Genomic DNA, 25,657 nt, shown 5'->3' with positions numbered 1-25,657 from the left:
CTTCTATTGTTCACCCTTTACACCATTTAGTTCCATTGTCTGAGCTTACATGCTTAAGCAGACTGAATAACTGCATTTGTTTTTTTTGCTCAGAATACACAAAGGTTTTGTGGAGTGCAGTGTCAAATATTATAGAATATGTGTCCATAACATTAGTCTTATCATTTAAAGATACAGTGGGGGAGCCTAGGGCCAGAGGACACAGGCTCAGCATAGAGGGACATCCTGTGGAAGTTGCGGTAAGGCAAGATTTTAAAGACAATGTCCAGGGAAGGATAGCCTGAGGCAGTTTTAGAGAAATGAGAGCTTTGAAATGAGACCACCATAGACACCACTGATTACTACAAACTTGTTACATGGAGGTGACTGTGGCAAAGTGTACCCAAGCCAGACAAGAGAGGCCTCTGTACTGAGACTTTTCTAGAAAGTTCTTCATAAATCATAGTGCCCTTTGACACAAAAGGGGGTGTCAGAGACAGACGAGATAAGAATAACAGAAAAATGTGAAACATACCCAATAACCAAGGGATAATTGTCTTTACTAACTTCAAATTATCATCAACTGCCCACTTGAAGTTTCAGTTGAATTTTGACATCTCTATTGGCTTTACTAACTTCAAAATATCATTGGTTGTCAATTTACTTTCAACACCTCTATTGTGAATGCTGATTGATCTTACAAGTAAGGAATTCAAACATAAACAACTTACCAAATAAGGCTATTCTGTATTAAAAATAGCATGTTTTCTATCTTGTCTTGAGAACAGTGTGGGTGACAGGGGCCATGCTGTTCTCCTTGTGCACCAGTAAAATAAACAGAATGTTTGAGACATAAGGGAGCCTGTGTTCTGAGCCCATTTATTTTAGTTATCCTATTTTATTTTATTATTGGCAACAACAGTCCCTTTAGAACAGAGATGAGGATTTTTTTTTAGCCAGAGGGTAGTGAATTTGTGAAATACATTGCCACAGATGGCTATGGAGGCCAAGTCATTGGGTATATTTAAAAAGGAGTTGGTAGGTTCTTTATTAGTAAGTGTGTCAAAGGTTACTGGGAGAAGGCAGAAGAACAGGGTTGAGTAGGATAATAAATCAGCCATGATGGAATAGTCAAATGGCCAAATTCTGCTCCTATGTCTTATGGTCTTAACAAGAACAAAGTCTCACAGAAAGCATGAGCTAATTGTGTCAGCATTTGTGCAGTTCTTAGGAAGCAATAACGATCATTGTCATCTGCAATGTTCATTTGCACCCATAGTTCACAATGTTCAGGGTATTAGGTTGCAGATCAAAAGAGAACTTGATAAGTGGAGTGGGAAAGTATTTAATTGGATTTGGTGCTGCTCATAAGGCAAGATGCAAGAGTAAAATAAAAGTTTCCAAGGACTTGTTCTGAATTGTTTTGAGTAGTGGGGAATTTTCAATCGATGGGCTAGTTTTCTAAGGTTGAATTTAGTATACAAATCCCCCTAGCACTCAGTGTGGATTAAGTACATGACCATGAATGTTAAGTTCCTTGCACAATGTACGATTATATGTGGTAAATAATGTATAAGCTCAGCACTTGGCCAAAATATTCTTGTTAACTTGGAACATCAGGGAAATGAGGATGGATGAAGCTGAGAGACTGATGGACGTACAGGTTATAAATTAAGCACTTCTAATTGCTGCATATTTATTTCTAAACCAGCCAGTATTTTACTGCTGATAAATGTTTTCTGTAAATGTCTGCCTGTGTACTTTAGTTTTCTCATTTTAAATGAGAAAAATTAAACTGTTTAGAAAGTCAGTTCAGCCATTTCTGCACAAAACATATTAATCCAGGGAATTTAAATCAATTCTAACAGTGACTTAATTAGATGCAGAAATCTGCCCTCAAACATGCTCAGAGAGCACTTACTGCTTCAGTGATTGGAAAAAGTAGCAAGATCTACTAGGTCCACTGGTGTACTGGTTTTCAATTGCATTAGTGATGACTAGAAGTACAATCCCATCTAATAGTTACATGTTGCTCAGGACGTAGGCATATGGAGCAGCGTATTGTGAGTCATAAATACTTTTGGATCCACAATTTTGGAAACATCACGTTGTTCAAACTCGTTTTATAGGGATAATGCCATTTGTTTAACTGACTTCCATGTCTATAAATGTGTCATTAAGTTTCAGGAATACAAAGTCCTAGTAAAAAATATTTATACAGAACATTGCTTGTGGAGAGATCTTTATCTTAAACTGGATTAAAAGTGACAATGTTTAAAATGTTATTAAATATGTGAGGTAAAATAATATTTTACTCATGGGGCGTTACCGAGATTGAAACCGAGATTATCAGAACATAGTTGAGACAGAAATATCCCCCAGGAGGAAATAATAAAATAATCTTGAGGAAATGGTTCAGAGTTTGCTAGGTGTTTTAACTCTCTGATTAAAACTTTTTACTCTCCAAGAGGTGCACAGAAGTCGGACGATGGGAGGTTTTGATGTTGGTAAGTAAAGGATTCACTGGTGAAAAATTTTCAGCAGCAGAAATGTTTGCAATATTGGGGGATGGACTTATGCAGAAAAGTTAGCAACTGGATAGGCATTCTAATAAAACTGACTGCAGAAGTGATTTAGCCAACAACCTTCTGTACAGTTTGTTTTCAAAAGACTCGATAATCTGAGAGCTTTACTCTTTCTGTTAATGTTCAGTTTTTGCCCAGTCTCATTGATTAACTGTAACTAAATCTTTTGAAGGTCCCAGTTACTTTTTTATCTTGCAGATTTACATTTGACCAGCCTCCCCTTTTAAAATTCAATTATTTATGTCCTTTTATTAGTGGTTCTTCAAAATGTCTTTCTGTCAAATGCTGCTGTCACTTCTGGTCTATGTTTGAATTTGGATTCTGTCTTTCTTTGATTTTTGTTTGCTTTCCTTTTCCTTTTATATTAACTTCTTGGATTGACTATGCAACACGTCACTTTCTCTTCAGTTCTTGTTTAATGATAGACCAAGTCCAGACACAGTTCATGCCTCTTGGACCAGGGAACTAGCTCTGTAAGATTGTGCCTAGACTCCTATTTCTTGACTTAGCTTGAGGGCTCAGAATGCATTGCCTGACTTGCCATGCCATTTTTGGAATGTATTAAGAAGCAGATAAGACTGAATAACTTTTAGCTTAAAGATTAGAAAGAGGTGTTATCATATACTGTACAACATTTGGTAAAACTGAAAAATCTGGTAAACATTAGTAAAAATTACAAATTGCATGTTACTATGTACTGAAGTTACATAGTTACATTTCTGCAAATTTAATACAATAGTTGAGCACACAAGTCTAATTTAGCCATCAGATCTTGGAAAATGGCACAGTAACTTAGCAGTTAGCATAACACAATCACAGTGCCAGCGAGCAATTGGGGATCAGTTCCATCACATTCTGTAAGGAGTTTGTACATTCTCCCCGTGACTGTGTTGGTTTCCTCCCACATTCCAAAGATGTACACGTTAGTAGCTATTTGGTCAAAGTGGTATAATTGGGTAGCACAGGCTTGTTGGGCCGAAGGGCCTGTTACTCTGTTCTGCCTTTAAATAAAAAAAATACCTTCCCTTCTTCTAGCCATGGCACGTGTCATCAAACTGAAAGGGACATTTACGTTCAGTATATTTCACTGTTACTTTATAAATTTTTATCTATAAAATAATTAGATACAAACTTCAATGCAGTTTAATCTTATCAGCCTCGGGTAAAAATCTCTCAAACAGGTTGTCTGAGCTTCATGCACTAGCGACCAAATACTTCAAAATGCTGCTTTCAGATGATTTGCCAGTAATATTCCACTGATTAGAAAATCTAGTTCATATCAAGGTCAGACAATTTTATTTCAATCCAGCAGTCATTTAGTTCCTCTGTTAGTACAGCTCCTCTGCACTGATCCATTTTGAAAGGAACACTGAGGTATGCAGCAGCCTCTTACAAAAGCAACCTCTGATTGTGGTACATATCCTTGGTACCATATATATTGTCCCTGGCTGCCCTTTAGTAAATTACATAAAGTACCCTTGCTTTCATGCATCCCTTAGTGAAGTGTCCATTTTACTGCTTTGAAAGATGTCCTCAGAGAGAGGCTGTAGTTTAATCTAATGAAAAACAGATGAGCCAACCTCTTCTCAAATGCATTGTGAGCAGTTTTGGGCTCCTTTTCTAAGAAAAGATGTGTTGGAATTGGAGAGGGTTCAGAAGAGGTTCATGAGAATGATTCTAGATGAAAGAGAAAACCTATAATGGGTGTTTGATAGCTTTGGACCTGTACTCGCTAGAATTTAAAAGAATTAGGGGAGGGGGGATCTCGTTGAAACGTATCGAATATTGAAAGGCCAAGATAGAGTGGAAATGGAGAGTATGTTTCCTTTTGTGGGGGAGTCTAGGACTAGAGGACACAGCCTCGGAATAGAGCAATGTCCCTTTAGAACAGAGATGAGGAGGATTTCTTTGAGCCAGAGTGTGCTGATCTGTGGAATTCATTACCATAGGTGGCTGTGGAGGCCAAATCACTGAGTATATTTAAAACAATAGTTGATAGGTTCTTGATTTGTGAGGGTTTCAGGGACAAGGCAGAAGAATGGGATTGCGAGGGATAATAAATCAGCCATGGTGGAAAAGTAGAGCAGGCAAGATGAGCCAAATGGCCTAGTTCTGCTCCTGCTGAATGTCTTATGGTTTTATAGCAAGGTACTTTGGATTATGGATTGTGGGACGTTTTAACAGGTAAGGTGGTAAGAATTAATGATAGTTGCATGCATTTAGTAGGAAAAGGCTCTTTAAATTATAATTTATTTTCTTTTCCTTTCTGTTTATCTATCCAGTTGATCTTAATTAATTGGTTAAAAGTATTGTTAGAAGTGTCAGGATTTATTAACCATCCCCAGATGCATTGAGAAGGCATGACATTTGTCAAGAAATTTGCTGTTTTGTGGCACCAATGCAGCACAAAACATAAAAATTGCTTTAAGTTACAAAAGTAAATAACCAGTGCAGAAGACAAAAAATGTGGTAGAGTTCATGGATACATGTACCACTCAGAAATCTCTTGGGGAAGGGGAGGAATCCTTTCTTAAAACACTGAGTGTAGGTCCTCAGGATCCCATACATTCTTTCCAAAAATAGTAACGCAAAACATCTTGAACCATCTGATGAAGATACCCTTACGATGCTGGTTGAGTGAAATTTTAGGATTAGAGTTTTAGAGAGATACAGCATAGAAGTAGGCCTAATAGCCCACTGAGTCAACGCCAACCATCAACCACCTAGTTACACTATTCCTAAATTGTGAGATAACGTGGCAGCTGTATGTGAGACCACACTTCAAATAGTGTGTTCATTTCTGGTGCCTTATTATAAGAAGCATGTGAAAAATTTAGAGAGGGTTCCGAGGAGATTGACCAGGATTAGAGAGCATATCTTATGAGGATAACTTGAGTGAACTAGGACTTTTCTCTTAAAGTAGCTCCTGGAATTATCATCGTGAATTCAGGAGAAATTTGCTAGCCTTAGAATGATAGGATTGATATTCTAGTTGAGGACACAAGAGAGCCATGTAAAATGAGGGTAAAGAAAGAAACAGGAACTGGTATCAAATCTGATAGAATTAGGTGAAATGGGGCAGACAGACTCAAGTAGAGGATAAAGGACAGCACGGGCCTGGCGGGCTGTTCAAGCTGCTCTTCAATCTTGTCACCAAAACGAGCAGCATTTGTGACTGCTGAGACAGCCGACTGCAAGGTAAGCAAGATGAATAGGACCGTAACTATGACATTTCAGCCTTAAAAAAAGCAACAGACCGACTAATAAAAGAAATAATCATGTTTGCATGGCTGAATATGAGAACCAAAGCTTAATATTGAAAGTAAGGTTACCCGTCATTATATTAGATTAAATTATTGTCAGAATCTGAAAGTTTTTTTTCCCCCCAGCATGATATTGTGGTTTAGCTCATAGGTTTGGGTAAGGGGTTTGAAAATATTTTTAAAGATAGTTATATCATACTATTTTCTGAGCAATAATAAAATCAGAGAGCACTACAACAGAGAAACAGGCCTTTTGGCTCATTTAGTCCATGCCAAAGTACTATTCTGCACAGTCCATCGACCTGCACCTGAATCATAGGCCTCCAAACCCCTCCCATCCACGTGCCTATCCAAACTATTCTTAAATACTGAAATTGAATGCACATCCACCACTTCAGAATTTTTTTATTTCACAGCTATCCAAAAGATTTTGTCTCATATAAGTTGACTATTAAGTAAAATAGAACAACACGTTCAGATTGAACATAAACATTTCAGAAGACAGTACTTGTAGACTGTTTGAAGATATGTATGGACTTCCATACACCAACACTGACAGAAAAACAGAAGTTCTAAATCTTCCTTCCATTTAGTGAAGTCAGAATAAATCCTTCATTCACAGGGGCTCGGGATTAAAAATTGCTCTCTGAACTACAAATCATGAAACATATGGCAATGGCAAGGTGTAGACTTGGAAGATTAGTTACCCATTCATTTTTGTGTTCATGGCGTCTACCTAGTCTGAACAAATGGCCTTCTAATAGTTGCCTGTAACTACATCAGATGTGGCATTGTTTCCAGCACAAACAAAAATATAGTTTTGTAAACATCCAGTTGATAAATGCCCCGTTGCTCAAATCTCATACCTTCACAGTGCTTTATGGGAAAACCACCACATGCACCTGTTTCCAGAGGCTCGCTTGTAACATGAAATTGAACAACCCTGAGAAAATGAGGAGCTAGACAGAGAGTCAGATAGAAACGATCATTTCTAATGCTACAGTACATTTAGCATTATTTGTGCCCATTTAATGTAAACTGTTACTCTTTTCTATTTTAACTTAGAATGCCGTGTGGTGAAGACAAATCCCGGGGGTAAATCTGTTAATGCCACACAAAGATCTACAGGCAAGAGCTCTGGAACTTCACGTCGTAGTAAGTCTCCTGCTGATTCTGGTAAGTGGAACTTGTTAGTATTTCAACAACCACAGCGTGCAAGAAAAAACTGCTAATTGACTTTTTATTCTAATTTCAAATATGTGGATCACAATTCCCTCCACAGGGACCAATTACAATGTGAAAAATATTATAATTATTCAAATACAGTTCAGGAAAATATATTCTTTGTAAATATTATTATATATAATTGAAAAAATCTACAAGGGTTCTGTAGACATGTCTTGCAGAGTAACACACAGTATATGAATGTTAAGCAAAAATGTATGAGCATAACCTTGAAGTTGGGCAGAGCTTTGGTAGAGGATTGACCATCTCAATTAACTATGGATGGAGTTAAGTTTCCTACTTTGCAGTGTCTATCACAATAGATTGAAAAATTATTTAACAAATTACAATCCTTAGAAGAGAATATATACTTTAAAGCAAAGCCCATGCCATAACCATTTAAAAAAAATACTTGGCCAAAGTAATAGCAACTTCTGTCATGTTGGCTGAAGTCTGGGACTATTTAAGGATTATTTTACCTTTGTAATCTTCCTACAGGTGACAAATTCTATCTTAGCGCTATCAAACAATGAGTATTTAGTGTTCACTGTGGCTTTAACCTTTATGTACACTGGGCAGATTTACCTGCCTTGGCACAAAAAAGAAGAGGTAAGCAGGAACAAAAAATAATACTTGAAAGACTTGGAAGTTTCTGTGACCAGTGCTTTCCGGAAGGTGCACTAGAATGCCACACAGGCAGGGTGCCATTGAACCTGAGCTCAGGTTGATGTTGGTTATTGGGCTTATCAATCTTGAGTGGGAAAAGCAAGTTGAAGCTGAAACAACAGGCTTTTCAAGTCTGCAATTAGGAGGTGAGATCTGTCTTCTTGAACTTGTGGTTCATGAGAATGGGGTAGGGATTGTTTCAGAGGGTTTGGATACTCAGTGTGCTAGGTGGAAGATTGGAAACTATAGCAGATCAAGGAGATTATGCTTTCATATGGAGCGTGAATAGGATGCCCAGATTTTGGGCTTGGTGGCAGTGTCGGTCAAGGGGGTGTTGATGCTTTCGTTGTCGGAAAGTATCCAACCTTCTGTGCCTCCCATACCATCCCAGTGGTCCCAGTTTTGAACCAGAACAGGTGCCCCGAGACAGTGTGATCCATGCTGTCCTACAGTGTTCCAAAATAGACAGAGGAATTGTATTGAATCACAAGGATGATGCCTAGTCAAATTTTCTGAGTGATATAAAATGATCCAGACTTGGTCATACTCACTCAAGGAAAAACAAATCATTAATTAGATAGGAAGAAAATTGATACTGCATAATTGAATTTTGAGGCAACGTAGACTTTGGTGACCTCAGGTTGTAGCAATGTAAAGCTATTGAAGTACTTGTTGATGTGTAGTCACTGTGTAATATGACACTGTATGCAGGCAGTAAGGCCCTGTGAGGAATAATATGATGCTTCATCACTGATAATCTGTAGCTGAGGTCAGGAGGATGGTGATGGGATTATTGAAATCAGTTAGCAGACAGGATTTTAATATTTCATCCAAAATGCATTAACCCCAACAGTACTGTGCTCTCTCAGCAATGATGTGTCAACCTTAAAAACGTGCTTAAATCTCCTAAACAAGAATCGTCTACTGGGCTCAAGGCTTACAGTGGATCCTGTTCTAATGGTGTCCTATAACTGTCAATACTGATGTTGTCCCATTTCTAACAGTTGTAACGTACAGTGGTGAAGAGTGCATTGTGCATTTCCCTTCCATCCCGCACAAAACCATACATTAAAACATTAAAAAAATAACATATTTCATTACAATCCTTAATTAACGAAATTAACGAAACTGAGCTCCAGTCTAGTGGCTTACCTTCATCCTTTTTATCATTCTGGTTACCTTAACTTTACTGCACCCAATATGCAATATAAGTATTTTATGCAGACCCCTCCCTTTGTGATCCCCTCCCTATGTCCAGTTTTTTCCTTATGACCTTCTTCTTAATCCAGTTGGTCCAATTAAACCTGCAACATCAATTTCAGAGAATATAGTTTTCTTCACACTGAAAGGCCCCATTGGACTGAAATTCCATGGCAGCCATACTCTGCAGAAAAGTTGGTTGGGTCATTGGGTTAATATTATTTGTGACCAAAAGGGAATTTTTTTGCACAGCTTTTTGTTTTGTAAAATGTTGCTGTATAAAAGATAAAATGGTCTCAAAGCATGCTGAGTAATTTTTAGTCCACATTGATTACTCTAGAGTTAATCACATTCCTTCTGAAGGGTTCTCATGAACACACAAGATTCTGCAGACGTTTGAAATCCGGAGTTACACACTCAAAATGCTGGAGGAACACAGTTTCGATGGAGAGGAATAAACAGTCAACATTTCGGGCTGAGACCCTTCAATAGACCTTCCAGCACTTACTGCTGTGTGTGTGTGTGTGTTGCCTATAGCTTCTTGTTTGTATAGTATCCAATTATTTAAACTCTCGCTTCCCTGGGATCAAAGTGAGGAAAAATACCTATCCTTCTACAGTTTGCATTACTGTCACAGAGTACATCACACAAACCCTCACTGGTCAAATGGACCATACCTTTATTTGATTGTATAGTTTGGCTTTCCTTTCACTTGGAAGACTTTTTTAAGAAAGTGGTTGCATCTTATATTGTAAAGCATGCATTATTATCTATAAACATTTACAAGTCAAAACAGATGGTGTTGCTGTTCCCCTGTTGACTGAAACACAACCGGACTAACAGTACGATTATAGCAGAACGTCAATTCTTAATGGAGGCAGTCAGATTATTCCAGGAGTTTCATACTGAGTGGTGCAGACTCCTGGAGCAAAGTCACAAACATATTTTCATGCTTCATGGATGGATTTAATTAAATATTGGTAGTTTTGTCCAACTCTCCTTGAATGTAAATTTACATCAGGGTAGTAAAAGTCATTGGAAATGTGTAACTAACGATTGAGGATTTCTAAAGGTTCAAAATAACACATATGTGTAACCTCCACTGTTATTGCATTTCCTAATTAGTTGGCATTTGATTCTTTGCAGTAACATAACTACTGGCCCGAGAATAAGCACTCGGCACCGCCTGTTAAATCAAATCATAGGCTTTGCACAGGAAACCTGGATGCGGCCGCAGGAGATGTCCTGGCTCTAACCACCTTTTAATTGGATTTGACCTTGGAAGCCCATGATTCTGATTGGTGAATGACAGACGCTGAACTATAATTTGATGCTCTGACAGTGAAAGATTTAAAGACAAAGAAATTGCCTTCTGCATGAACCAGCAGCAATTTCAAACCTGATAAGAGGTTGTCAGTCTCCTTGCTGAAGCAGACGCTGTTCCCAAGAGTCATTAGCAAAGGAAATGTTCAATGCCAGCAGATGTTCTTCAGTCATGTCTGTTCCAATTTTCATGCTTGCTACAGCTTCTTGCTGTAAAGTGTGGCTTACCACTGATTTTTAATTACATTTTACCTCAATGAAACAGGCTAGCTCAAAATTTAATTTCAAATTGCCTACTTTTTTTAATGTTAGGCAATTGAAAATTAACTCCATCTCCCCCCCCTCCCCCCACTGAGTGAAACACAATACAACCACTTCCAGGTTGTCTCTCATTACCCTGGAAATTTAACCAGGCACTTCCTGATGTGAATCACCCTTGCGACATCAGATCTTTAGTTGCACATACCATGATGTCATTCCCTGCACAGGGCTCCATTTAGAGCAGGGGGTGGGGGGAAGGGGATGCAATATCATCCTCCCCACTGAGCAGTGTGAGTGTAATCTTCAATGGTCACACATATGACCTCTATCCTGTTTCTTCTGCCCATCATTGATTAAGGCTACACCCAGACACAGCCATCACCTTCACCTAGGCAACTTATCTCTTTACTTCTTCACGCTGGCCCTCTTTTCTCATCTAACCCTTACCCAGTGGTCTGGTATCACGATGTAGAAGGCGGCCACTCATTCCATTGATTGTGGCAACTCCCCTGCAACCCAATTTCCTTCAAGTGGACTCAATCCAGCTGTGTCACCAGTCACAGCAGCAAACTATACCTCCCATTTAGTACGCTTGATTTCGAGATTGGATTGTTTTATTGTAAATAATATTTTCAGTGGCAGGCTTGTTGATAGGAATGAAGAACATCTGTCTTTGTCGAGTCACCTTCCACAATGAATCAGTTCACACTTTTCTGGTTTGAACTCCATTTGCCACTTCTCTGTCCAGTTCTGCACCCTGTCTATGTCCCATTGTAACCTACAATGACGTTCAACGATTCACACCACCATCCACCTTCACATCATCTACAAGCTTAGCAGCCCACCCTTCCACATAGGATTTATAGTGAACCATTTCTTTAGCTTGGAGTTATACCTAAACTGAATGATACTCACCAATTTCAGCACTAAATGGTTTTGAGATAAAGACTGAGGAAACGAGTTAAACTGATGGGGCGCATGATACTTCAGGTTAAAAAAAATAGGTCAACAAGGGCATATGACATCCAAAATTAACCGAAGGTCATTCCTGCCACTGTCAATATACCACCTAGTTGTCAGAACAATTATGGCTTCAGTCTGCTTCTTGTAGTATCAACCTGTCCTCATTGATCCGGATGCAGTGGGCTGACCGAGCTGACACTGGGAGCGGGAACGATGCCACAAAATGGGAATATTTAATAAAGAGTGAAATTAAGATGATAGAATTCTTCATTAAGATGGACAAATGAATATTTAAAATTTTGGAATTTTCCACGCAAGAGCACTGGAAGCACATGAACCCACACTGAAGACCCACAATCAGTGGCTCAGAAACACCCCCCTCCCTTTTGCTATCAGATTTTTGAATAGCCCATGAATACTACCTCATTATTCCTTTGCTTTGCACTATTTTGTAATTTATAGCAATTTTATGTCTTTGCACTGTACTGCTATTGAAAAGCAATAGACAATAGACAGTAGGTGCAGGAGTAGACCATTCGGCCCTTCTAGCCAGCACCGCCATTCACTGTGATCATGGCTGATCATATACAATCAGTACCCCGTTCCTGCCCTCTCCCCATATCCCTTGACCCCGCTATCTATAAGAGCTCTATCTAACTCTCTATTGAATGCATCCAGAGACTTGGCCTCCACTGCCTTCTGGGACAGAGCATTCCACATATCCATCACTCTCTGGGTGAAAAAGTTTTTCCGCATCTCTGTTCTAAATGGCCTACTCCTTATTCTTAAACTGTGACCTCTAGTTCTGGACTCACCCATCAGCAGGAACAGGCTTCCTGCCTCCAGTGTGTCCAATTCCTTAATAATCTTATATGTTTCAATCAGATCCCCTCTCATCCTTCTAAATTCCAGTGTATACAAGCCCAGTCGCTCCAATCTTTCAACATATGACAGTCCCACCATTCTGGGAATTAACCTTGTGAACCTACGCTGCACTCTCTCAATAGCAAGAATCTCCTTCCTCAAATTTGGAGACCAAAACAAATACTCCAGGTGGGATCTCACTAGGGCCCTGTACAGCTGCAGAAGGACCTCTTTACTCCTATACTCAATTCCTCTTGTTATAAAGGCCAACATACCATTAGCTTTCTTCACTGTCTGTTGTACCTGCATGCTTGCTTTCATTGACTGATGTACAAGAACACCTAGATCTCGTTGTACTTCCCGTTTTCCTAACTTGACTCCATTTAGATAGTAATCTGCCTTCCTGTTCTTGCCACCAAAGTGGATAACCTCACATTTATCCACTATAAACTGCATCTGCCATACATTTGCCCACTCACCCAACCTGTCCAAGTCACCCTGCTTTCTCATAACATCTTCCTGACATTTCACACTGCCACCCAGCTTTGCGTCATCAGCAAATTTGCTAATGTTACTTTTAATCCCTTCATCTAAATCATTAATGTATTTTGTAAACAGCTGTGGTCCCAGCACCAAAACTTGCGGTATACCACTGGTCACAGCTCTGCCATTCCGAAAGGGACCCGTTAATCACTACTGTCAGCCAGCCAATTTTCAATCCATGTCAGTACTCTGCCCCCAATTCCATGTGCCCTAATTTTGCCCACTAATCTCCTACATGGGACTTCATCAAAAGCTTTCTGGATGTCCAGGTACACTACATCCACTGGCTCTCCCTTGTCCATTTTCATAGTTACATCAGGCAGAGTCAGTTTTTTCCTGATCTATGGAAATTTGGCCCTAATTTACCGTTTTATTGATTGCAGAACTTGAGATTGGGCTGAAACAGTCGGTGACTGACCATGGTAATTAACGCATGATTGTTATCACAGAGGTAACTAAAATCAAGTCCAAACGCTCTCAGTTCTCGACTATTTCAAGAGTTTTGTACTGAGAATGATGAACAGTTTGAGCACGTACAGTTGGATGCAGAAGTCAGATAGCTCTCTAAAGGAAGCAGCCTGTTATGCACTTTTTGAAACTGTGATAAGGTCATTTGAAGACTTAATTGCTTCATTCAGTAATCAATTCTAAAATATTAGGAATAACATTGCTTATTTGTCAGAACTATTTGCAGATTTAATAAAATCAATTTTCAATGGTAAGGAAATGATGTGAATCATATCAAAGTCAAATCAGTTGTCCAAGTTAACCCTATCTAACTGCACCATTGGCCATTGCGACCACCATTGTCGGGCAGCTGCAAGAAATTCATCCAGAGTTTTTCAATAGTACCTGTTGTTTCTAAAGCAGTGTTCTGTCGAGTGTTGTGAACTTTTCAGAGCATTTTAAGCAATGGCACAGGAAAATGCAGTGACATTTTCAGATAGAAAGCGTAATAGTGCAATGTTTCGCCATACAGGTAACCAGGTTCAATGCCTGCCACTGCCTATAAGGAGTTTATATGTTCTCCCCATGAACGTGTGCGTTTCCTCCGGGTGCTCCGGATTCCCCACACGGTCCACAGGCGTATCGGTTGGTAGGTTAATTGGTCATCGTAAACTGTCTGGTGATTAGGGTAGGATTAGGTCGGGCGGTTTGCTAGGCACCCTGGCTGGAAGGTCCCATTGCACACTACGTCTCAATAAATCAATCGTAAAACAGCGTTCAGATGAGTCTCTGGGTCACTCTGTATTGCATCATTCAGGTAATTGGAATGGAAGGTGCTTATGATGTTTAATTAGTTGTACAATTCTTCTGTTTGTTTTATCAGTGGGTGCCTTGAGCACTTTCTGATCAGGTAGAGATGAGAGATGATGCAGAATGAGTTATCATCTCATTGTCCGCATGTAGGCTCTTAACTCCTGTCTGTGTGAGATTACGAAAAGCACTGACCTACTCCTGTAACTTGGCATCTCCACACTCACTGCAACCATCATGTGGCCTCACTGTCTGACATTGCCAACTTAATGAATGTTGCTGTGGGAGTTAAGCACGGCTACGTGATAGAAGCTTGGGTGAAATGGCCAAAGCCATTTTACCTGGGTTGCTACGTGCCAGTAGATGTGGAATATTTCCACAGCGGTCTGGGGAAGATTAATCGCAGCCTCCAGCAAAATGCATTTTCCTCCTGATCCCCCACTTCTGAGCCCCCTTGAGGCTGAATGTTGGCCTCCAAGCCTGAATTGTGAGGTGGTTTGGTCCTGATTGTAGGTGTGTGAACATACTGTGTGCTTTGCCGTAGATGCCAATCCTGGAGCTGTTACTAATTTAAAAATTCGGTTCCAATCTGCCTGCACTGAATGTAACTCCATCTCCAGCATTGTTCTCTCAGAGTACAATGACCTTTTGATGGTTTTGCCAAGTAAAAAATGGTTTTCATTAAGTGCTACTTAATTATTACTCTGCTCAATTTTTACAATAGACATTATAAATGTAACTTATTACTGTTTCATGTGAAATGTCATGCTGCTAATAATGCACAGTGGAGGAAATGAAGAATTTCAGAGTTTCATTATTTTGCAGAAATGCTGCTGTATTTTTCAAGTGTCTTTTTCCTTCGATTCCTCCTCCTACCCCTGGAAAATTCTTTTTCACGCGGAGGTGCATTTTCCAAAGCTTTCCAGATTTCACGTATCTTGCTCAGCTTCCAGCTGCTGTCCTGGGTTTGTCTCCAATGAGGAAGGCAGTTCACACAAATCGGAACTGCCCTCCTTAAATGTCACCAGAATAGGATGTGAAAACAGTTCAGTAAAAAGAGCAGTCTGGAAGTGAATTACATGGTGGAATATTATCCAGTGCCAACCTAGGTTTATATTGAAAATTAAAGTCACAGTTCATGTATATATTTATGGGATGTTTATTTGTATGTGTAAGGTTATACTTGTAATTAGGTCTGTACTTTGCAAATATTTGACATTTACATTATGTTGAAAAATTATCTCACCTTATGGATTTCTATCTCATGGGCTCCTCTTGTGATATAACGTGTTGAGAATACAAGCATTATTTTCTAGCCTTTAAGTTGTCAGGATAGCCAAGTGTTCTAAGGCTCCAGACACAAGGAATAAACTCCATCTGTAGTAAAACAGGTGTTTTGCTCTCCAACTGGAGGCATGGGTTTGAATCCCACTTCTGACATGTACTTTTTTGCCCAAGTTTCATTGATTCTATTATGGACTTATTTTCTCTGCCTGTAAGAAAATGTCTTAGGGTCATATATGGTGAAATATGTGTATTTTGATATTGTGTATGTATTTTTAACTTTGAACTTTAAGAAAGTTATGTACCAAGGTGTCCCCATTTATTCAGAACATAGGTGTAGGTGGAGGGGAGAATCAAACAACACACACAAAATGCTGGTGGAACACAGCAGGCCAGGCAGCATCTATAGGGAGAAGCACTGTCGACGTTTCGGGCCGAGACCCTTCATCAGGACCAGTCATTAGATTGGGAATAATTCCATGATAAGCCAGGTGCTACGCTGTTCTAGTGACCTGGATTCAATCCTAATTTCTGGTAGCGTGTTGGAAGAATTTGCAAGTTCTCCCTGGGATTGTCCCTGGCTGTTCAGGTTTCTTTCTGCATCTCCAGAAAATGCAGGTTGATTGCACAGTGTGTATTACGCCTGGTGTGGTGGGTGGCAGGAGACGGTGGGAGCTGATATGTGGGAGAAAATTGATTGCGGGGCAAACACAAGGAAATGGAACTCATGGGAATGCTCTGAGCGGCACAGCTGGACACCAGCTTTTTATGTTGTAAGGAATGTGAGAGAAAGCAGAGTTACACATGCTGGAAATATTGAATAAAAACAGAGAATGCTGGCAAATCAGGCAGCATCTGTGGAAAGGGAAAGTGTTACCGTTTCATACCGGACTAATGCTCATGTTCCATCTGGTAAGTTCATGTTTCCTGAGAAGCAGAATAAAGATGCAACACAGTACAGTGCAGTGCAGAAACTGACCCTTAGGCACATGGTGTTGTGCCAAACTAATTTAACTAGTTATTAAATGCCTAATTAAACTAGTCACTCCTGCCTACAGCATCCACGTTGCTCTAAACTTTGCATATTATTGTGCCTATCTAACAGCCTCATAATAACTCTGGTATTTGTCTTGACTCTCACCCCTGGCCAATGCATTCCAAGTACCCATCCCTTATCCCATTCCAAGCAGTAATGATTAAGAAATGACTATGAATTCTGTTCCAAAAGAAGTGACTTTAATACTCGGAACTGGACCAACATGGCTTTACAATGGTCACGTGATTAGGACTCTACTATTTGTTTGTTGTCTCTTCTTTCAGCTAATGGGACCTCGAGCAGCCAGCTCTCCACCCCAAGGTCAAACAAGTCTCCAGTCTCGACACCCATTTCTACACCAACCAGCCCAGGATGCCTTCGCAAGCACAAGGTCAGCTGACAAGTTTTACCCCACTTTATCCTCTCCTTTTTGAGCTATCGAGAAAGGCGGCACAATAGCATACTGGCCAGCAGTGCCAGTGACCCAGGTCCAGTTCCGCCATTGTCTGTAAAGAGTTTGTGTGTTCTCCTCCAGGATGTGTGGGTTAGTAGAGAAATCGGTCACATACATGTGACCAGGTAGCACGGGCTCATTGTGACTTTAAGCAGAATAGTAAAATAAAAGGACTACAGTTTCAACACAAGGTATCTTTCTATTTTAGTCTTGAACTACACAGATTTCTGGGCAAGGAATATAAAACATAGGACATCACAGCACATTTCAGGCCCTTTGGCTCACGATGTTATGCTGACCTGAACCTACTCTAAAATCAGTCCAGCCCTTCTTCCTACGCAGCCCTCCATGTGCCTACCTAAGAGTTTCTTCAATCTGCCTAATGTACCTGCCTCTGGCCGGGTGTTTTTTGTACTCACCTCTCTCTGCGTAAGGAACCATCCTCTGTTATAATGTACTCCAATCACTTTTATAATTACCCCCCTTGAACGAGCCATTTCCGCTCTGGAGAAAAGTCTCTGGGTACCCACTTGATCCGTGCCTTTACACGCAGTGGCCACTTTATTAGGTACCTGCTGCTGCTTCAAGGTTCAACCAGTTCCGCATTCAGAGATGATCACCACTGTTGTCAAGCATGGTTTTTTGAGTTACTGTCGCCTTACTGTCAGCTTGAACCAATCAGGCTGCTCTCCTCTGACATCTCTCATTAACAAATTGTTTTCACCCACAGAACTGCCACTCACTGGATGTTATTTGTGCTTTTTGCATAATTCTCTGTAAACACTAGAGACAGATGTTCATGATAATCCCATATCAGCAGATTTTGAGATACTCAAATCACCCCATCTGGCACCCAACAATCACTCCATGGTCCCTTAGATTAAATTTCTTCCCTGTACTGATATTTGATCTGAAGAAATTACCCTCTTGACTATGTCTGCATGTTTTTGTACTTTGAGTTGCTGCCACATGATTGGCTGATTATTTAAGTCAATGAGCGAACGTATAGGTGTGCCTAGTAAAGTGGTCTCTGATTGTATATCGATATATAAGGATATTTGGTATTTTTAACTGTTAATCTGTTATAAGCACACAAGAAATGACCAAATTTCTATCTCAAAATTGTTTAACATCTAGTGACCATTTACAAAAATATCTTTTCCCTTGTCCCATAATCTTGTTAAGTTACCCAATGTCAGGACATAGAAGTAAATACACTCAAAATGTATGCTAATAAACAGGAGGGGACTATTTCACGCTTTTCTTTGATGAAAGCTATTTAAGGAAACAAATTTACAAATCCTCTAATTTATTTAAAAATTAAAATTCTTGGTAAGCAAATTGAGAGGCTGGAATTATGAACTGCAGTCATTCAGTCACGATAGCTTATTTTGAAGAGGGTTAAAGCAATCAAGGAAAGGCAGATTTTTACAAAGGAAAATCAAAGACAATAACTTCTTGTTGATTACCTGACTGTAGAAAAGTTAATATTGGCATCCTTCTTCCAAACTGCTGAATAACATTTATGCTGTATACAAGATATGCTTGTGCCAAGAAAAATATCAGCAGCAAGACCGTGCTGTACTGTACAGTAGAACAATGCCTCACATGTTACATTATATAATGTTCTTATCCTTTCAAAGTTGTCAGTTCTTCTGGACCACAGAACTTTAAAGATATTACAACAATCTTGCTCTCCGATTTGTCCATTTTAATTTGAAGCATAATCTTAAATACTATTGATATTACAGATCTGACTTTGAGAGCGTAAAATTGTAATAGAGCCGATTTCATAGGTAGAAATGGTGATTATCAGTGTGGTGCCTGGTGTTAATTATTGAACCAGTCCATGTGAAAGTGTTGGATTCACTGTCAGCAGAAAGGCATCCATTAGCATTGAAGGTTGTCTACTACAAGGGATCATACATACTACCACATTATGAGGACAATGAAAGTTGTGCAAAACCTATAATGACACTATTCTTTTGAAGGAAAAAGCTGCAATTTCTGAATTGCTTTACTCGTGGAAACACAAAATATATTTTTGAAGTATGTGCATTAGGTTGGATATTTATGTATATCTACTTTTGTAGGAGAAGAATTCATTTTAGATGCAAGGTTTATCCCAATCAAGAAGGTTCAGCAGTAGAGATGGGTCTCATTAACCATACTGAGTGATTCCTGGCAGTTGCTATGGCTTCACAGGAACCATGTACATATCAGCTGAGCTGTGTGTGCGCAAAGAATAATGGTTAATTGGATTTTAATTGGCTCGATGGTAAGAAGCCAATGATGGTGGTCGTTGAAAGTTCTTTTTTTCGTGTGTAGGCCTGTGATTAGCAGCGTGCTTGGAGGTCAGTGATGCCACCTTTATTGTTAATCATGGTGACGAAGGCTTTTGGTATGCTGGTCTTTGTCAGTCAGGGCATTGCATTTAGGAGTTGGGATGTTATGTAGCAGTTGTACAAGATGATGGTGAGATTGCATTTGGAGTATTGTGTACAACTTAGGTCACTCTGTTGTAGGTAAAATGTTATTAAACTGGAAAGGGTGCAGAGAAGAGAAACCCAGATGCCTATTGTAGGCAATGAAGCCAACAGCAATAAGAATGAGAAGGGATGCTGGAGGCTAAGACCAATTCGCTGTCACCAATTTCACACAATTGAACAGTGAAATCATTTAAAGTGGAATCTGCTACAAAATGTTTTATTTATGTTTAAATCTTTCTGAAGTTTCCTCTCTCATTTCCTCCAGGACCTGTATCTGCCACTTTCTCTGGATGATTCGGACTCACTGGGTGACTCGATGTAAGCCACCGGTGTGAGCGGAAGAGCAAGCAAGCAAAGTCTGGAATTAGCCACCTGAAGTAGTGAGACTTGGAAAAGGAAATCTGCCCAGTGCAGAGGTATTGCTGTTGGTGCTCACAAATTGCCAAGTGACACCAATGAAAAAAAAACTAAAAAAAAAGCCAAAAAGTTGCCCTTTTTTTTTAAACAGTTTGTCCATCACATGAGAAACCTAGTATCTTGGAATATCACTGCCTTTTTCTAAACATCTGATATAAAGCACTGTGAGAATATTTCGTAAAACAAGCAGGTCTCTTGTACATCACATGTTCTGTGAAAATTGTGCTCCTTGATTTTCAATTTCATTGTGCAGCGTGATTTTCCATTCCTCTTTGATATTAATGCGCTGTTGTTATATGCTTCGTTTAAAGATCTGTTTTAGTTATTGAGAACCTCTGCCAGTTTTTTCTTTGTACAAGAAAATACTCTGCTGAGCAGAAATGTTTTAACATCCAATTTGTTTAAAAAAGGAAAGAGAAAAAAACCCCAAAAAAATCACTTAAGACACATTATTTAAACATAATACATTGATCTGAAAATGGGAATGAATTTGAAAATGATAAGCAACTTAATAAGACTAAGCATAATGCTTTTCTAAAATTCAATTTGATCATGTTTGTTTAATACATTTTTTAGCAACAAAATGATTCTGATTCTTGCTTTTTATGACATTTTGAATGGTAGAACTATTTAGGATTAGATTAACACAACAAATCTACAATTTACTAATAAGAACACAGTGTTCTTAAACTTTTTTTTAATTTGTGAATGTGTTCACTGTGCAATTATTAAAACCAGTTTGTAATTAAACTTACTGAATAGCATTAATAGAATACTTGTAAGATCTGGTGGTGAAGGTTTTTCTTTGAAGACAGATTTGAAAGTGAAAAGGAATGTTGACTTGTTACTGGACTAGAATTAGCATGAAATAAATTTCCCATGTATAGAACTGATCTTCTTTCTTGATTTAGAGGAGATATTTACTGCTTTGCTTGACTTGACATTCAGCTTGCAGGCTGATGTTGCTTGATGTGGAATTCAAATGTCAGGGCACAGTGAGGCCTCTTACATTCCACAAGCAATCTTTGAAGATTCATGATCAGATATTCTCTGTTCTGTTCTATACTCGCAGAATTTCTTAAGATGACCATGTTCAGGAAAGAAATGACCCTGTAATACCCTGGTTTTCGCAGTGCCATGAATTCCGTCCCTTTTCAACAGTGCAAGTTGGATCCTGTAGAAATAGCTAAGTAGCCCTTTGAGCTCCATTTTATTGAATATTGTAGCTAACAACTTTATTTTTAGGCCATAAGCTCCTGTCAGCCTTTAGCCAAGAAAAGTATATCTTGAAAGGGATTGGTTGAAAGAAGCCTTCAGGGTGGAAATTTATCTTGTAGTAGGTTGTGCGCAATTGATTGTGCTTCTGAAATTCAGTTCCAGACGTAAATCTGAGGAGTGGTGGTCAGTGCGAGCATGCACGTTTAGCATGTACAAAGCTGGATGAATTTCAACACTTTGATGTATTGCGATGAGTACATTGCCAATTAATAACTATGATTGATATCCATGGTTCAAATATCCAGTGGTGCCATAGTGCAAAAATTTATTGCTCACTTATATTTAAAAGCATCCATTGTTTAATAGCCATAAAAAGAGGGAGGTAGAGAGGATTATTAAGGAAGACGTTTGTCTATAGGAACAATCATAGAACACAATGGTAATCTCTGCCTTCCGAAATACTTTAATTACTTGGATTCTTTTGTAATCTTGTCGCCATTTTCTAATGCGGGCTATTTTTGATACAATTCTAATTCACTTAATACCAACTCAATACAGTTCAAACTGTGCCCAGGAATTAAACACGTATCCATTAAAATGATAAGGGATTTTGAGAAGAAAAGGAAGACACTCAACACAATTTCTGTACCAGGATGTCCATAGTTTTGGCCTTGGAGAATTATTTTCAAAGGTGTTGTGAGACTTCTAAATGGGTAATAGACTAACCTGTAGATCATAAAGGGCATGCACAATAATGCCACGTTTGGGTACATCACTTGTTGATATTTCTTGCATAAAATTTTATTGTATATTTGAAGCCCTTGAAAACACTGAAGCAACCAGAGGTTTGAAGGCTGCTCAACCCAGTTTGGCTGAGCATCAAAATCTGAGGTAGTGATTTTCTCACCAGTAATTTCCCAAACCCCGCTCCTCAACCTCTCCTTGTTGCCAGATACCTCAGAACTCCAATCATGCCCCACTTCCAAAATCATCTGCCCAATTATCTTCTCATTTTCCTGAACCATCTTAGTTATCCACCACATCTCAGACGTTCAAGGTTTTTAGAGAGAGCTGACCAGGAGGAAGTGTTGACAGCCTATATTTCTCCTCCGCCTCTCACCCCATCCTCAGCTCACCTCCCAGTGGCTTGATAATAGGAAGCAGAGGCTGATGCTGAAAGCTCGATTCTCTGACTGGAGGCCTGTGACTTGTTGAGTGCCCCAGGAGTCTGTGCTGTGACCTCTGTTATTCATTATGTATACAAATAATTTGAATATACATGGTACAAATTCCAAATTAGAGGATCTTGTTGCTAGAGAAGCAGGTTACAATGAACTATACAGAGAACTTGATCAATCACAAAATGGGCTAAGGAACGGCAGAAGGATTCTAACTTGGATAAGTGTGAGGTGATGCATTTTGGACATTTAAACCAGGGTAGGAGCTACATAGTGAATGGAAGGGCACTGCCGTGTTTTGTGAAGTAGGGAGACCAAGGAATATAAGTACACAGTTTGCAGAAAGTGGCCCCACAATATACAGGGTGGTAAAGATGGCATTTATCATGCTGGCCTTCATTAGTCAAGGCATCGAGCTTAGGGGTAATATGTCGCAGTTATATAAGTTGTTGGTGAGGCTGCACTTGGAGCATCATGTACAGTTTTGGTCACCCTGTTACAGAAAAGATATTGTCAAGCTGGAGAGGGTGAAGGAGAGGTTTACTAGGATGCAGCGTGGATTACAGGACCTGAGTTACAGGAAGAGGTTGACCACACTGGATCTTTATTCCTTGGAGAGTAGGAGAACAAGGTTTGACCACTTAGAAGACTATAAAATCACACATGGTATGAATAATGTGGACAGTCAGAGTCTTTTCCACAGGGTGGGATGTCCAGAACTACAGGGCATAGATAAGAAGGAAAGATTTAAAAGAGACCTGAGAGGTAACATCTTTACATAGAGGGTGGTGAAAACCTGGAATGAACTGCTGAGAGAAGTGGTTGAGGTAGGTGTAACTGCAACACTGAGGGGGCATTTACTGCAAATAGATACATGGAGGCAAAGGGCTTGGAGAGTTATGGGCCGAGCGAGGGCAGCTGAAACAAGCAAGCTGGATGCTAAGGAAGGCACAGGCCATTTCGGTGAGCCTGTTTCCATGCTGTATTGCCCTATGACTGTGGATTCTTATCTTCATAATCCCAATTACCTGTCAGATACCTAATCCCGAATTGCCCCCCCACTGACACTCCCTCTCATTGTGTTGATCTTCCAATTCCAGGTCCATTACCATCTCCCCAGTTTTCCACCCAACCCACACAATCTTCTCTCTAGCTTTCTATGCAGTCCCCATTCTCTACACAGATGGGAGATCTCAGTGGAAAGTGCCACTCTACCGACCCTCTCCCACACACCTCACTATACCCAGGACAGTGCCTTATTTGCAGTCCTCAAAGGGTTAACTCAATAAAGATTATCAAGTATGGAGTCACAGAGTTTTGTTGGACATTACACCTGATTCCGAATGTTTCTAGCTGACTAGCTTCCATGGAGTCATAGAATAATAATACAAAATGGCCATAGGCCCTTTGGCCCAACTGGTCCGTGCTGTTCACCTTGCATTCAGCCCTTAACCCTCTAAACAGCTTCGGTCCATGTACCTATCCAAATGCCTCTTCAGTGTTTCAATTGTACACTCCTCGACCACTTTCTCTGGCAACTTATTTCAGATATTCAGTACTCTTCCATTTAATTTCCATGATCCTGAATCTCAACCTTTGGAGTTAATACAAACTTTAAGATGAAATATGACAGCGTGCCCTCATCAAGATGAGGAGGAATAGTCAACAAAGAAACTGTTCCCAGCCTGCTACCTCTCATTCTTCACCCAGCAGAATCGTATCAGTCATGAAGAGGGCAGGAGCTAACATAATTCCACAATTCCAGCAGGAAGCAAACATACTGACAGGGAGTGGCTGAAGATAGGATCTGGAGCAGGGAATGCAGAACATGGATTATAACTGTGTCATGTCAGTTCATCAACATGAACTGAAGCCACGTCATGCCATTTCAAGTTCAGATGAGCTAAGTGTCACTCCTTTAATAGCAAATACAGTGCAGTATTACATGTAAAAGCAGGAGTTTGCATTGTGTCCCTTATGGACAACTTGTAAAGTGTAGCAACAGAGCAGTTGGCCTATGAGTAGTTCAATTAGTATCAGTGCACAAGGTTCATAGCAATTGGAGAAGAGGCTTGGGCCTTTTATAAGCAAGATCTGCTTAAGTGCTTTAAACTGCACATCATTAGACTTTATATTGTGGCAATCCCTGGCTGCTCAGGATTTGCCCTGCATACACTGTAGGGTGGATTAACTGAGGTAACTGAGCACATTAAAGCCCGCGCACAAGCTGTGATTCAGTAATCTCCATTCGTGGGTCTTCGCAGTTACTGGCCTGGACAGCTGATTAAACTCCTGCCCCAAGAAGGTAGCTTTTAATAGATACAATTAGTTGCTCTGGTGGCTCTTGGCCTGTCCAGGCAGATCGACCTTGCTGTGAGGTTACGCTCTGTGCTTCCAGGGGAAGGGAGTGAGACCGCTTTATGAGGCGAAGCTCTAGGCTGCAGCAATTGAAATGACATGAGACAAATTCCCCTCAAATCCCCCTCAAGGCAAATTCACTGGTTAGTCTACGTTGCAGCATGCTCCTGTGAAGAGAGCGTAGGTGAACTGCTAGTAACTGAAAAGAATGCAGTTTGATAGTAATACTAACAAGCACTATATTTATTCAACAAAGTATCATCACCTATGGCTCTGAGTGTATTACAGTGGTATCTTTTATTTTTAATTGAATATTTTAGCCAAAGTGGCAGTTGATTTGTATGTGTCCTTTTAAACTAGACAAAGGCTCACAGAGACTAAAGCCAGTCTCTGATTAGCATATCTGGCCAGCCTAAAATGAAAGCTGGTGTAAATGGTCCAAATGTTACAAATAGAGAGCAAATTACAAAAGATAAAAAAGAAACCTTTATAATAGACTGAAGCGTTGCCTGCTACGTTCTGCATTCATTCTTCTTTTTGCCGTGCACATCATGGGCAGTGCAACCTGGGACTGCCAGCGTTCCCATGGAAACAGATGGGCTGTTTTTGTCGCCATGCAACAAGAGACATGCGGGAATCAGTGGCACTGTTCCCATAATTGGCTGTTGCCGTGTGAGGCAGCGACATCAATGTAAAAAAGCAGTGAAGTTAGTTCAGGATACAAGTTATCAGCAGGGGCTGGGCACAATATGAAATAAATTAGCACGATGGAGATTGGTTAGAATGCTGACATAGAATGCAGTGGATCAGCACTCAACCTGGTTAATACTGATTTCAGGATTATATTTATAGTGTTTTATATCCAGAGAAATGTATTGCTGAACAGCTCCACTGTCCTCTCTAAATACTTTATCAGACTAGAGGGTAAATGATGATTCTGGCATTTCTTGTCATAGTATCTTCACAACCTCTCCATACGAATTAAAGTGTAATACTCTGGTGCACACAATGACAGTGCTCTTCAAACCTAGAAGCTGGACTTAAATGCAGCCAGGCCGATGTGATGCAAATCTTATCTCTGCACTTTGATTTAAA

General features: G+C 39.8%; 1 protein-coding gene across 3 annotated transcripts in view; it reads left to right on the top strand.

Annotated features, from left to right (window-relative positions):
- LOC132398006 (neuronal migration protein doublecortin-like) overlaps window positions 1-25,259 on the top strand; it is a 171,261-nt gene extending 146,002 nt beyond the window's left edge. For 2 of the 3 annotated variants that reach the window (XM_059976887.1, XM_059976888.1), the window contains exons 5-8: window positions 2,448-2,486; window positions 6,893-7,003; window positions 16,733-16,839; window positions 19,657-25,259. In XM_059976887.1, coding sequence (XP_059832870.1) covers window positions 2,448-2,486; window positions 6,893-7,003; window positions 16,733-16,839; window positions 19,657-19,713 — 314 coding nt within the window. In that variant the 3' untranslated portion in view covers window positions 19,714-25,259. The remainder of the gene's footprint in view (window positions 1-2,447; window positions 2,487-6,892; window positions 7,004-16,732; window positions 16,840-19,656) is intronic. The other variant, XM_059976889.1, reaches the window with a different exon arrangement.
- Window positions 25,260-25,657: the final 398 nt, after the last annotated feature.

The sequence above is a fragment of the Hypanus sabinus genome, chromosome 8 (genome assembly GCF_030144855.1).
Source record: "Hypanus sabinus isolate sHypSab1 chromosome 8, sHypSab1.hap1, whole genome shotgun sequence".
NCBI lineage: Eukaryota > Metazoa > Chordata > Chondrichthyes > Myliobatiformes > Dasyatidae > Hypanus > Hypanus sabinus.
Note: the sequence above shows the minus strand (reverse complement) of the source record. Positions and strands in the feature narration are given on the sequence as shown.